This window comes from Ranitomeya imitator, chromosome 2, assembly GCF_032444005.1.
Source record: "Ranitomeya imitator isolate aRanImi1 chromosome 2, aRanImi1.pri, whole genome shotgun sequence".
Classification (NCBI taxonomy): Eukaryota; Metazoa; Chordata; class Amphibia; order Anura; family Dendrobatidae; genus Ranitomeya; species Ranitomeya imitator.
The window spans coordinates 310,790,476-310,804,371 of NC_091283.1; the positions used below are offsets into that span (position 1 = coordinate 310,790,476).

General features: G+C 41.3%; 1 protein-coding gene across 3 annotated transcripts in view; it reads left to right on the forward strand.

Annotated features, from left to right (window-relative positions):
* The window catches only part of LOC138663398 (oocyte zinc finger protein XlCOF22-like), a 61,501-nt gene extending 52,973 nt beyond the window's left edge, over positions 1-8,528 (forward strand). For 2 of the 3 annotated variants that reach the window (XM_069749577.1, XM_069749576.1), the window contains exon 7: positions 7,023-8,528. In XM_069749577.1, coding sequence (XP_069605678.1) covers positions 7,023-8,383 — 1,361 coding nt within the window. In that variant the 3' untranslated portion in view covers positions 8,384-8,528. The remainder of the gene's footprint in view (positions 1-7,022) is intronic. The other variant, XM_069749579.1, reaches the window with a different exon arrangement.
* Positions 8,529-13,896: the final 5,368 nt, after the last annotated feature.

Genomic DNA, 13,896 nt, shown 5'->3' on the forward strand with positions numbered 1-13,896 from the left:
CTTAAAAGGAACTGCAACAACAATGATCACCTTAATAACGTTTTAACTAAATCTTGTCAAAAATTTCATGATAGAGGTTACCCAAATTGGATGCTAAATCGAGCCTATAACATCGTTATTAATAAAAATCAAAAAGACCTTATTTCATCTCAAAAGAATCATGAAACACATAGACAGAAAAAAGAATTCTCGAACAAACCATTCGTATGTCTGCAATATAGTCCCCAATTTAATGCCATCAAAACCATTATTAATAGAACCATACCTATATTGTATGAGGATCCCATTTTAGCGAGAATATTGGACAGAGGCTGCAATGTTGTGGCCAGACGAGCTCCAACTCTCGGTAACATTCTATCTCCGAGTTTATTTATATCACAGAATAACCGCAGGTCTAAAACGTGGTTAGACTGCAAGGGCAGTTACAAATGTGGCACCGTTAATTGCACTGCGTGCAAACATATGGCTGTTACAAAAACGTTTTATGATTCTAATAAAACTAATTTTTTTCATATTCGTGATTTCATTAATTGTAATTCAAGACATGTTGTCTACAAAATTGATTGCAACCTATGTAACAAATCTTATATTGGTTGCACCACCCGGAAACTAAAAACACGTTTTTCCGAACATCCGTATGATATTTCCAGTATCAGAAATATCAACCGCAATATATCTGCAGCAGCAAGACATTTTGTGGACGTACATGCCAGGAATACTAGTTCTTTAACAATTACCGGCATTGAAAAAGTGAAAAAACCTCCCCGCGGCGGCGATCTGGCCAGATCTTTGCTCACACGTGAAGCATTTTGGATATTTAATCTAGGGCCCAGATTTCCTGAAGGGTTAAATAAACGTCACGAAATTATGTTTCACTATTGAGAATGATCTTTCATGATAATTTTATCATATTTTTGTTATTATTCATGTATTTGTTTGTTGTTTTTGCATGTTTTGTATATATTTTTGTATTTGTTTTCTTAAATTTAGTTTAGATATATCATGTCCTATAGGACCTTAAACATGTGACCTATTTGTAGTTACCTGATTGGCAGAAGGGTTCTTTTTTTTTTTTTTTTAGTTTAGATATATCATGTCCTATAGGACCTTAAACATGTGACCTTTTTGTAGTTACCTGATTGGCAGAAGGGTTCTTTGTATTCTCACAGGAATCTTGGTAGGTGTGCTTTGACAAAGACCTTTCCGGTCGAAACGCGTAGCCAAACTCACGCAGGTCATGGTGTTGTCTTCATGGAGCTCATGATTTTTCATGTTTTTATATTTTCCCAATAAAGTTTGTTTATTTTACCTTTTGGAGCTGGAACATCGTGGGTTTTTTTTCCGCACACAGCTTTCCCTGGCTGCAGGTTGAGTTGGATACAACCATTGATGGAACTCGGTCTCCAGAGCTGACCACAACTCCTCTGCTGTGTGACTCACATTTCCCAGACATTTCAATGTAAACACTGCCTGATGCCGTTGAGCCCTGGTGACAGCATAGAGAGGAGGTGTGCAGGATTTCTTCAGCGCAGTTACAACGCGGGTGGCATTACCAGACAGGTTTTGGATGCAGGTGGAGGACCGAGAGGAGGTTGAGGAGGCAGAAGTAGTGGAGGAACTTCTAGATACAGAGGATCGACGAGCAACTCATGGGGACGGCAAGAGTTGGACAGCAGCCCCTTCTCCTGATGTCGCCGTAGTTACCAGTGCCCAGTCACCAACATGTAACGCCCCTGTCCATGTCTACTCGTCCAAGTGTCTGTGGTGAAATGCACCCTGTCACACACAGAGTTTCTCAAGGAAGCGGTGATGTTGTGTGCGACATGCTGGTGTAGCGCAGGCACAGCTTTCTTTGAGAAGTAGTGGCGACTGGGCATCTGGTACTGGGGCACTGCGACGGACATAAGGTCTCGAAAATCCTCTGTGTCCAGCAGGCGGAAAGGCAGCATTTCTGTAGCCAACAGCTTGCAGATGGAGAAATTCAACCTCTTAGCTTTGTCATGGCTAGGAGGAAATGGTCTTTTACTTGTCCACATCTGAGGGACTGAGGGCTGGCTGCCGTGCTTAGACGGAGTTGAGTAGGGTGTCCCCGGCAAACTGCTGGTCTGTGAGGAAGGTGCAGGCGGAGATGTTATGTTGATAACATACCAGAACTGATATAGTATGACCATATTTAGAGGAAAACTCCACTAGAACTATAGAAAACATATGAAAAAACCAGAGCTTTTACATTCCAAAACATAACCAAAAATGCTACAAAAAAATAAATAAACTAGTGTAAGGCAAAAAAGGGGTGTATAAAAATATGTATCTTAATTAAAGTACAAATATTAAAGCCAAACACACAAGTACAAAACATAAAAACAAAGAATACAAACAAAACTGGACAGGTCTACAGAATGATGATACAAACTGACAGGGGCCGGCAATCCAATAGAAAGGAGGTGCTCACAAATATATGATAAGTCTACATACCAAAAAATGCACAATAAATATAGAGGCAGAATGTCATATCACATGGCATGTATGGAGGACAGAGCAACCTAATGGAAATCCACTAAGATAAATGGGGATAGAGTACGCCACATATCACAGGCAAAAACAGACCAGGATGTGAGTGGGAAGTAACATGTAATAACCCGGCCACATTATAATAAAGCTGACAGTGCAACGCCAAAAGTACATAGGGATGAAATGATAGGCATATCTTACCCGTGGACGCCGTGACCCACTGCACAGATACTCCAACGCACGTTTCGCTGCTGCTTTTTCAAGGGGCAGTGTGATAATGTGCCAAACCAGAGCCTTATATAGTCCCATGTGCAATCCCAAACCAAGCACCTGTGTGGAGCCAGAGAAAAAAAAAAAAAAGAGAAAAGAAAAAGCCCCCCCGGCCGCGTCTGACGAGCGCATGTGGGCAGAGCCTACATCGCCCAATCGTACAGGCCGGCGTCATGAAGCGGGGAGTGCTGGGAAAGTTCCCATAGAAACTGTAAACACACTGCAACATGCAGACGCCGCCGTGGATGAGAGGGGGAGGAAGCGCCAGCGCACATGCGCTACCCGCGCCGGATCACAGGTACCCATGGAGACAGGGGACTCACCACATAATGAAGACGCCGCCGTGGGTGAAAGGGGGAGGACGCACAACCGCGCATACATTGCCCGCTCCGGATCACAGGGACAAGGGCGGTGACAAAGAGTTTGCTTGTAACATCATAACAATATAAGCCGCAGGGCACGGCAAAGGAAGGTAAACGAAAAACAGACAGAGGTAAATGGGGACCAGAGGCTATAAAAACACAGACACTGTGCAATGTAGCCGATACATGAATATAAATACATGAAGAGGAAACTCCAAAAAGCCAAAAATATATAGTAAGTAATAAATCTATATCAAAAAATACATGGCACAGGGGAAAAAAAAAAAACAATTCAGCATAATAATACAATAACATTGATCCAAAGTTCAGGATGCAATGTCGACTCCGATGATATATCACCGATGAAAGATATCCAAGCCATCAGGTCCATCAGTCACCTATAGGGCAGCACATGGTATAAAGGCTTATGGTATCGAGTATTAGAAACACTATAAGAAGAAATAGAAACACAAAAACACACTAAATTGACTGAGGGCTGGCTGCCGTGCTTAGACAGAGTTGAGTAGGGTGTCCCCGGCAAACTGCTGGTCTGTGAGGAAGGTGAAGGCGGAGATGTTATGTTGCCTTGATCAAAATGTGGTGTCGATGTCGGAGAGCGCTCAACAACAGCAGGTGTTTCCACTTGCAAATGCCCTGACGACCTGCCAATCACACTGTCTGTTGTGGGTAAAATGGTGTAAGGTCTGCGTCCAAAACCATGTGCGACTGCTGTTCCCACAGTCACAGAGGATGAAGAGGACGCGGATGCACTTGATGGGGCAGATGGTGGTTGACCTGGCCCACTAGGCCGCATTGTAGCACAGTGAGCTTCCCACTGCAACTTATGCCTCATATCCATATGACGGTTCATGCATGAAGTACTCAAGCTAGTCATTTTTTGTCCTCTACTGAGATTTTGTTGACAAATCTTACAGACAACATGAGTTGGGTCATCCTTTGCAATGTCAAAAAATGCCCAGGCTTCGCAAGGCTTAGAGCCCGTGCGACCTGAAGAGCCACCACGACTTCGGGTCTGAGGAACAGTTGGGGTTGAGGATGCAGTTGTTAACGTGCTTCCAGTACTCCGTCTCTGTCCAAGAAGGCGCACTGTTACCTCGTCGTCAGACTCGTTACTAGCATCCTCCTCCACCTCTTCTGCTGACCTCATGGACTGGCAGACTAAGGGTTTACAGTAAGTGGGGTCTACAACCTCGTCATCATCATCCTGTGTGTTCTCACACCCGTCGTCCTCAGAGCCAACCTCTTCCTGCCCTGACCGAAAACTCAAGTTTTCGTTCCAATCAGGTATCTCAGTCTCATCATCATCTTCCTCATTGTCTCCACCAACAGGAGTTACAGTTTGGGAATATGACAATTGTCTCTTATATATATATTTTTATTATTTATTAGTTATTATTTCTTATACGTACCTTGCCTCCCTTTTGCGTCCGGTTTTATTATTGCTATTTTGCTGTATATTTTGTTTTGTATACCTTTTTCCTCCAGTTACAGGCACATTACTGCTGTTGCCATTTTTTGCCCAGTATATATATATATATATATATATATATATATATATATATTTTTATAATAAAGGCATTTTACCATATTATACCTGTTTGTTATTATATTGATTGGGTTTTCTCTTTGGCTATCATTTTCTTATCCATATATGTGTTTACTTCCATACATAGGGCTTTTTCCTGGATGAAAAACGAGCAGAACTGAGTGGCCAAACTGTGGTACTAGGCCCAAAACTATTAACTGGATTAGATGCAGTAAAAATAGAGATACACAGGCGGTGTAGTTAGTTTCACAGGCGTGCTTCTCTGCTGACGTGCAGACACTGCTTCTAGGCCCAAAATTATTAACTGGATTAGATGCAGTAAAAATTGAGATACACAGGTGGTATAGTTAGTTTCACAGGCGGGCTACTCTGCTGACGTGCAGACACTGCTCCTAGGCCCAAAACTATTAACTGGATTAGATGCAGTAAAAATTGAGATACACAGGCGGTGTAGCTAGCTTCACAGGCGGCCTACTCAGATGACTATCAGACAATGCTACTAGCCCAAAAGGATTGGCTGAGCTAGATTACACCAAATGCTGTGACAAACACTTGCACAGCACTGACACAGACCTGCCTGGCAAACAGTGCTATGAATTGCTGTAACCTACCCTGAAAAGGGCTGATATTACAACTAGTCCCGACTCCTTAAACCTATTTCTCTGAAAATTCGCTCCAAAAAAACACTCTTAGACTGTATAGCGCCCACAGCAGCAGCGGTGCTGTCTAACACTAAACTGCAGCAGTGAGGAAATGGTGGCGACGGGGCAAATGGCTGGTTCTTATAGGGCAAGGACATGTGACATACACAGCCAATGACACATGCCCTTGCTAGTGTGCATCACATGCACATTGCTGTGTGTGTGTGTGCACTGCTGATAGGCTGAGAGACTGCACCGCCCCACTGTAAATGCGGTAAAGAAAAAAAATTGGAGATCGACGTTATTTCAGCACAGATCTATCCCCCGCCCCCCCTCCCCCAGCCCACTGTACAGTGAAACAGTCTGTTAACAATGATAAACAGTTTTAATGTGCAAATCAAGCTAGGCTTTTGGTGAACGAACAGTTATCGAACAGAAACTCCAACAGACGAATGTTAATAACGCAAATTGTTCGAGTTCGTCGAACGACTCGAACACCGCCCAAAACAGCTCGAATTTGAAATTGGCAAACAGTTCGACTCGAACACCGCTCATCTCTAGTCCCAACAGGAAACAAATATACAAGCTGGGAGCTGAGTACAGAAGACTGAACCAGAGGAGAACAAGTCTGTATCTTGCAGCTTCCGACAATATGCTTTAAGCTTTAGTGGGGTGTGGTGCTTTCCATTTGGCTGGATTACTCTAGCTGGACAGCGTCCACACCCAAACTGCCAGAGTAGATGGTACTCCTGCCAGAATGAATGGTATCCCAGGTTGCAGGCACCTTAAACTTGGTGGCTCGACAGTCTGCGCCCCCCAGAGCTTCTGGTTCTGATGTCTCCTCCATTACCAGCGCTACCTACAGAATGAATAAGCAGATGTCATAGGAGCAGATCCCAGAGAAGATGGGATACAACATTTGTAGAAGCCCTAATATGACAAAATGTCAGAAACCAGAGCAGTAGAAATCCCCATAAAGTGACTCCATTTTGGACAGTATAACCCTCTGTGAATTAATCTACAGGAGTAGTGACAATTTTGACTCCACAGCCACTTTCCGATAATTAGCGTGCAGTGGATGTTGGAGATTAAAAATTGAATATATACCATTTTATTATCCAACACATAGTGCCCAGATTGTGCTCCAGAAGACACACGCACCATAAATTAAGTGGGTTCTTCTTGCTATAGTAATGCCAAATACATGGATGCTAAATGTGGTTTGGGCATGCTGCAAGGCTCTGAAGCGAAGGGAAGATTTAACTTTGGAAGAGTGAATTTTGCTAGATTGGTTTATGGAAGCGATGTTGCTTTTCAAGCCACTAAAAATGTAGAAACCTCTGTTTTTCCATTGACAGATGATGGATCTGAGTGGGGACTTGTTTTTAGTAAGATGAGTAGAACTTTTCATTGGTATTATTTTGTCTACATAACATTGTTTGATGGCTTTTTATTATATATTTGGGAGGCAGAATGAACAAACAGTTGAACACCACGCTCCACTGGTTCATGCCATGAGGTTTTCTATTAGACTGTGAATTGTCATTTTGTTGGTGAATTCAAATATTTTACATAACTTGCCATTTTTAATGACAGTTTAAGTAGAAATGTTCAAAAAATATTAAATTTGAGGATATTTCATTGAAAAATAATAATTGGTTTTATTCTTAGCAGATTACTGTACCAGGAGATCAGAAGGGCAGCTGACCTCTTCATTTTATAAATCAGATGATCTTGAGATCACACAGGATACAATTGAAGTGAATGTCATTACACCAGATGTACCATCATCCCTTCACAGCAAAGATCTGTCATCTGATCCTTTGAAACAGGTCCTGTCTTCTGATTCATTACCAACTACTAAGGAAAATCAAAGTCACAAAATAAGCATTAAAAAACAAACTGTTCCTAAATCAAACAAGCCATTTACACCTTCCAAATATGGAAACAGCTTTCACCTTGAAAAGTGTTTTCTTAAACATCAAACAATTCACACAGCAGAGAACAGATTTTCTTGTTCAAAATGTGGGAAATGTTTTAACCAGAACTCAGATTTTGTTATACACCAAAGAACTCACACAGGGGAGAAGCCATTTTCCTGTTCAGAATGTGGGAAATTTTTTACCCAGAAATCAGATTTGCTTAAGCACCAGAGAATTCACAAAGGGGAAAAGCCTTTTTCATGTTCAGAATGTGGGAAATGTTTTACACAGAAGTCAGGTTTAGTTAAGCACCAGATAACTCACACGGGGGAGAAGCTTTTTTCCTGTCCAGAATGTGGGAAATATTTTAACGATAAATCACATCTTGTTAGGCACGAAAGAACTCACACAGGGGAGAAGCCTTTTTCTTGTTCAGAATGTGGGAAATGTTTTACCCAGAAATCAGATTTGCTAAAGCACCAGAGAATTCACACAGGAGAGAAGCCTTTTTCATGTTCAGAATGTGGGAAATGTTTTACACAGAAGTCAGGTTTAGTTCAGCACCAGATAACTCACACAGGGGAGAAGCCTTTTTCCTGTTCAGAATGTGGGAAATGTTTTAACAATAAATCACATCTTGTTATGCACGAAAGAACTCACACAGGGGAGAAGCCTTTTTTTTGTTCAGAATGTGGGAAATGTTTTACCCAGAAATCAGATTCGCTAAAGCACCAGAGAATTCACACAGGAGAGAAGCCTTTTTCATGCTCAGAATGTGGGAAATGTTTTAACAGGAAATCATATCTTGTTATGCACCAAAAGACTCACACAGGGGAGAAACCTTTTTCCTGTTCAGAATGTGGGAAATGTTTTAACAGGAAATCACATCTTGTTATACACCAAATAACTCACACAGGGGAGAAGCCTTTTTTCTGTTCAGAATGTAGGAAATTTTTTAACCAGAAATCAGATTTGCTCAAGCACCAGAGAATTCACACAGGAGAGAAGCCTTTTTCATGTTCAGAATGTGGGAAATGTTTTAACCGGAAATCGGTTCTTAATCACCACCAGAGAACCCACACAGGGGAGAAGCCTTTTTCATGTTCTTAATGTGGGAAATGTTTTAAACGGAAATGGTATTTTCTTAAAGGAGTGGTCTTCATGTTTGGCCTTGTTAAAATAAAATAAATCATAGTGATCTTCCATGCTGGTGCTGTTCCAGTGGTATCGTCACTCGCCTTCCTGGGGCTCATATGAGGTTGTTGCGTCACATGAGCTCTGTGCCCAATCAGCCCCAGCTTCACTGTCCCCACCCTCAGACGTATTGAACAAGAACAGGAAGGCAGTGCTGTGACTTCTCTTTGACTTCCTCGATTTGTCTGAACATAAAACATATATAACATAAAAACCCGAGCAACCGAAATGCAAGTGCTGACAATGCTGAAACCGTGCCAGCATGGGAGATTTATAGAAGTGTTTATATTTTTACAGGACCAAACATGAGGAATGAGAAGTCAAAATTCCACATAGAGGAGAAGACATTATCATACCCAGAGTGTGAAAAATTAATTACTGGAAAATAGTATTTTGTTGACCATTTAAAATACGGTAACTCAAACTATATACGTTATTGACAAATTGTACAGAAACATATAACAGACGTATTATTGAATGAGAGAAGGAAATTACTTTAGAACTTACTATATGACACACTTTTTTTATTAGATCATTTATTAAGAAAATTACACAATAGTTTTTACAAAGGGACATCAGTAGAACAAAGATATTTTCAATGTTACATGGTATCATTATATGTTATTGTTGTACATAAAATACAATAAAGTTGTCATCTTCCAAGGATTCATTTTTTTTTCCATTCAAACTAATTCAACCTCTCCCCCCGATAACACTCCAGATAAATCTGTATTCATTCTATTATTTTTTTATGATGTGTATACAGTAGAATATCTGCAATTCAGTTATCATAATTAGTTTGCATGTGTACTCGCCCTACTTATATTTAACCTGGATTGATGATACTACAAGTGTTCATGAAGCCAGAAATTGCCATATGTTCTCTCAGGAGTACTCCAGATGGTAGACCTAGAACATTCAACCAGGGTCCCCAGATGTCAAATTTCCAACCAAATAATATTGTTTTGCTTATTTATTAACTCGTTAACTGTCAGTGGTTGAGTATCTGGCCAATGTTGTGCAATACGTTTGCGAGCTTGATACAATGTTCGCGAAAGACATACATGGGATTCAAAACTTCCATAATAAACCTCACATCTGCTTCCTATTTTAATGTAGCTGCCAGAGGACGGTCTCCCATGCGAGACTGAGAGTTTCTGATAGATGTTTGAAATTAAGCCGGTCATGTATTTTGCCGCTGCTATTGAGTCTAGTAAATATTTTTTCAGTATATACTGTGCCGCAGTGCTAAACTGAGTTAGATATGCATGCCCAAGTTGTAGGTATCGAAAGAAAAGGCCATGGGCAATCCAAACTCTTTGTAGTTTTTTAAAGCTTTTAAGTGTTCCATTTCCTACTAACCGATTTAAAGTCTGAATTCCCCTTGATTCCCAACCTCTGAAACCAGTAAATTTGTCAAAGTCTACCAGTCGATGATTTTGCCTTAATGGGTAATATTAGAGTATTCCCTTATCTCCAACAGTCTCTCCTCTGTCCACATGTTGTACATCATTGCTAAGGTCAGTCTCAACAATCTGGCTTCAACTTTCTATGATTGCTGTTGCCAGATCAGCTTTGTAGGTTGGAGCTTTGTCATGGACCATTTTCTTCTATTTCCACCAAATATTTTCAATTGGATTGAGATCAGTGCTATTTTCAGGCCATGACATTGACCTTATGCGTCTTTTTTCAAGGAATGTTTTCACAGTTTTTGCTCTATGGCAGGATGCATTATCATCTTGAAAAATGATTTCATCATCCCCAAACATCCTTTCAATTGATGGGATAAGAAAAGTGTCCAAAATATCAACGGAAACTTGTGCATTTATTGAAGTTGTAATGACAGCCATCTCCCCAGTGCCTTTACCTGATATGCAGCCCCATAACATCAATGACTGTGGAAATTTGCATGTTTTCTTCAGGCAGACATCTTTATAAATCTCATTGGAACGGCACCAAACAAAAGTTCCAGCATCATCACCTTGCCCAATGCAGATTCGCGATTAATCACTGAATATGACTTTGATCCAGTCATCTACAGTCCACGATTGCTTTTCCTTAGCCCATTGTAACCTTGTTTTTTTCTGTTTAGGTGTTAATGATGGCTTTTGTTTAGCTTTTCTGTATGTAAATCCCATTTCCTTTAGGCGGTTTCTTGCAGTTCAGTCACAGACAACTCCAGTTTCCTCCCATTCGTTCCTCATTTGTTTTGTTGTGCATTTCCTGTTTTGGAGACATATTGCTTTAAGTTTCTGGTCTTGACGCTTTGATGTCTTCCTTGGTCTACCAGTATGTTTGAATTTAACAACCTTCCCATGTTGTTTGTATTTGGTCCAGATTTTAGACACAGCTGACTGTGAACAACCAACATCTTTTGCAATATTGCGTGATGATTTACCCTCTGTTAAGAGTTTGATAATCATCTTCTTTGTTTCAATTGACATCTCTCGTGTTGGAGCCATGATTCATATCAGTCCACTTAGTGCAACAGCTCTCCAAGGTGTGATCACTCCTTTTTAGATGCAGACTAATGAGCAGATCTAATTTGATGCAGGTGTTAGTTTTGGGAATGAAAATTTGCAGGGTGATTCCAGAATTTTTTCCCTCAGAATTGAGTGACTCCATAATTTTTCCCCTATGCTTGGTTAAAAAAGTAACCATTACTGACTACCGCATTGTTCTTGATTTCTTTTAGTGTTTCTTAAAGCCAGAAAGTTGACATTTTGAAATTACTTTAGTTTTGTGCCATGTCTGTGATCTGCTTTTTTTTCTACAAAATTAAACAACTAAATGAACATCCTCCAAGGCTGGTGATTACATAATTGTTGCCGGGGGTTGTAGTATATGCTTGCTCTACCCCTTTAAGAATGAGGGGTGCACACGCGCATACTAGGTGTGCCGCTGGGTGCTGCAGTGCTCACACAACCAGGAAGCAGGAGAATGCAGATGATTGTGCCAAGGATCCGGGGCAGTGAGTAAGCCGGCATCCCTGCATGGAGGGGGAAGGGGACACCATGCAGGGATGCCAGTAGTAGTACTACAAACACATTATGCCGTCATGGATTAAAATCTTTCAGGGCACGCAAGATCTTGCTACTCACACCAGCACATGTCATGGTCCGTTAGAAGTTCACCAATGGCCATCTGGTTGATCCAGAGGAGGCAATGGAGAAGGTCATGTGGTCAGATGAGACAAAAATAGAACTTTTTGCTATCAACTCCTCTCGCCATATTTGGAGGAAGAAGAAGAATGAGTGCAACTCCAAGAACACTGTTCCAACCATGAAGCATGGTGGGGGAAACCATACTTTGGCGATCCTTTTCTGCAAAGCAGACAGGACAACTTCACTGTATTAAAGGGAGGATGGATGGGTCATGAATCTCGAGATTTTGGCCAGCAACCTCCTTTCAGTAGGAGCATGAAGATGGGTCATGGCTGGGTCTTCCAGCATGGCGATGACCCGAAACACACAGCAAGAGCAACTATGGGGTGGCTCAGTAAGAAGCATTTCAAAGTCCTGGAGTGGCCTAGCCAGTCTCCAGACCTGAAACCAATAGAAAATCTTTGGAGAGAGCTGAATATCAATTTTACACAGCGACAGCCCCGAAACCTGAAAGATTTGGAGCAGATCTGTATGGAGGAATCGGTCAAAATCCCTGCTGCAGTGTGTGCAAACTTGGTCAAGAACTACAGGAAATGTCTGACCTCTGTAATTTTCAAACAAAGGTTTCTGCACTAAATATTAAAAATACTCTAATTCGTTTTATTTTTCATTCATTAATCTATTATGTGCCAGTAAATGCATCCATACTCTTATTATAGTAAGCGATACCTTCATCATGCAGATAGCATCACTTGTGTCTGCCAGATGCAACTCTGATGTTTATCAATTACTTCTTGTGGGTATATCTTTGCATCCCGAACAATTTTCCTGACATTTCTCACAGGTCACACAGGTGAGGATGTTACCTTTAGTAGCCATTCAAACCCATTTGTGTCAACTTCTGTGCATGTTATCAGGCCAAAATCATCAGGGTATGTGAACTTTCGATTAGGGTCATTTGGATATTTTGGGTTGTCATTATGGTTTAAAAAGAGAAAACACAGTAGTTTGACAATAAATGGCTTCACCCAACCACTAACCATGAGTGGAGAAAAAGTTTTGGCGTTACCATTCATATTCTCTGAAAAAAAGCCAAGAAAGTAAAAATTCTGCTGGGGTGTGTAAACTTTTGCGCACAACTGTATAACAATTTTTTTATGGTGCCTGTATACTGAGGTGAAGAAAAATATTTTTTTTGTTCCTATAAAAGAATGATGATGTACAATAACAAATTATATTGTAGTACCATATATAAATATAAAAGAATTAAAAATAATAAGCAATTACAAAAAAACATTTTTATTCCATTAGACTTCCAGATCTTGAACCCGTGGCCTCAACATTACAGGTACATGACAGGTAGGGTTGAGCGAAATGGATCGGACAATTTAAAAAATCGCCGACTTTTGGCAAAGTCGGGTTTCGCGAAACCCGACCCGATCCCACAGTGGGATCAGCCATGAGGTCGGCGATCTGCGCGCTAAAGTCGCGTTTCGTATGATGCTTTAAGCGCTATTTCTCAGCCAATGAAGGAGCACGCAGAGTGTGGGCAGCGTGATGACATAGGTCTCGGTCCCCACCATCTTAGAGAAGGGCATGGCAGTGATTGGCTTGCTTTCTGCGGCATCACAGGGGCTATAAAGGGACGTGCACGCCGACCGCCATCTTCTGCCGATCTCAGCATAGGGAGAGGTTGCTGCAGCTTCTTCAGAAGAAGGGATATAGTTAGGGAGGGAAGATTAACCCCAAAACCGCATGTGCTGTAGCGATTTCCACTGTCCAACACCACCGTTTCTTTGCAGGGACAGTGGAGTTTATATTTTTGTGCATCAGCTCTGTAGCTTATTAGGCTGCCGTATAAGGCTCCCTAATAGCTCCCTAAAGCAAAAATCCTGTTGCTCCTTTCTGCACAGTTCTCTTGATTCTTTGTCCACACTCTTTTGTGTGCAGCAGTCCTTTTTATTGCTGCCTGCCATACTTGTCCTTTGATCATTGTAGGGAGATTGAAATTGTACTACAGCCCTTGTCTTTTTTCATATATCTGCCAGCCACGTTCTGCCTTGTACATTGTGTTGTGTAATACACAGGGCCTGTCTTTTGCTGCAGTCTCCCCCCCAAAAAAGGGAGCTTTAAATTGCCACTAAGTGGATCTACGTCAGTTCTGTTTGGCGTATATCTGCCAGCCATGTTCTGCCTTGCACATTGTGTTGTGTAATACACAGGGCCTGTTTTTTGCTGCAGTCTCTCCCCCAAAAAAGGGAGATTTAAACTGCCAACAAGTTTCTATACGTCAGTTCTGTTGGTCGTATATCTGGCTGCCACGTT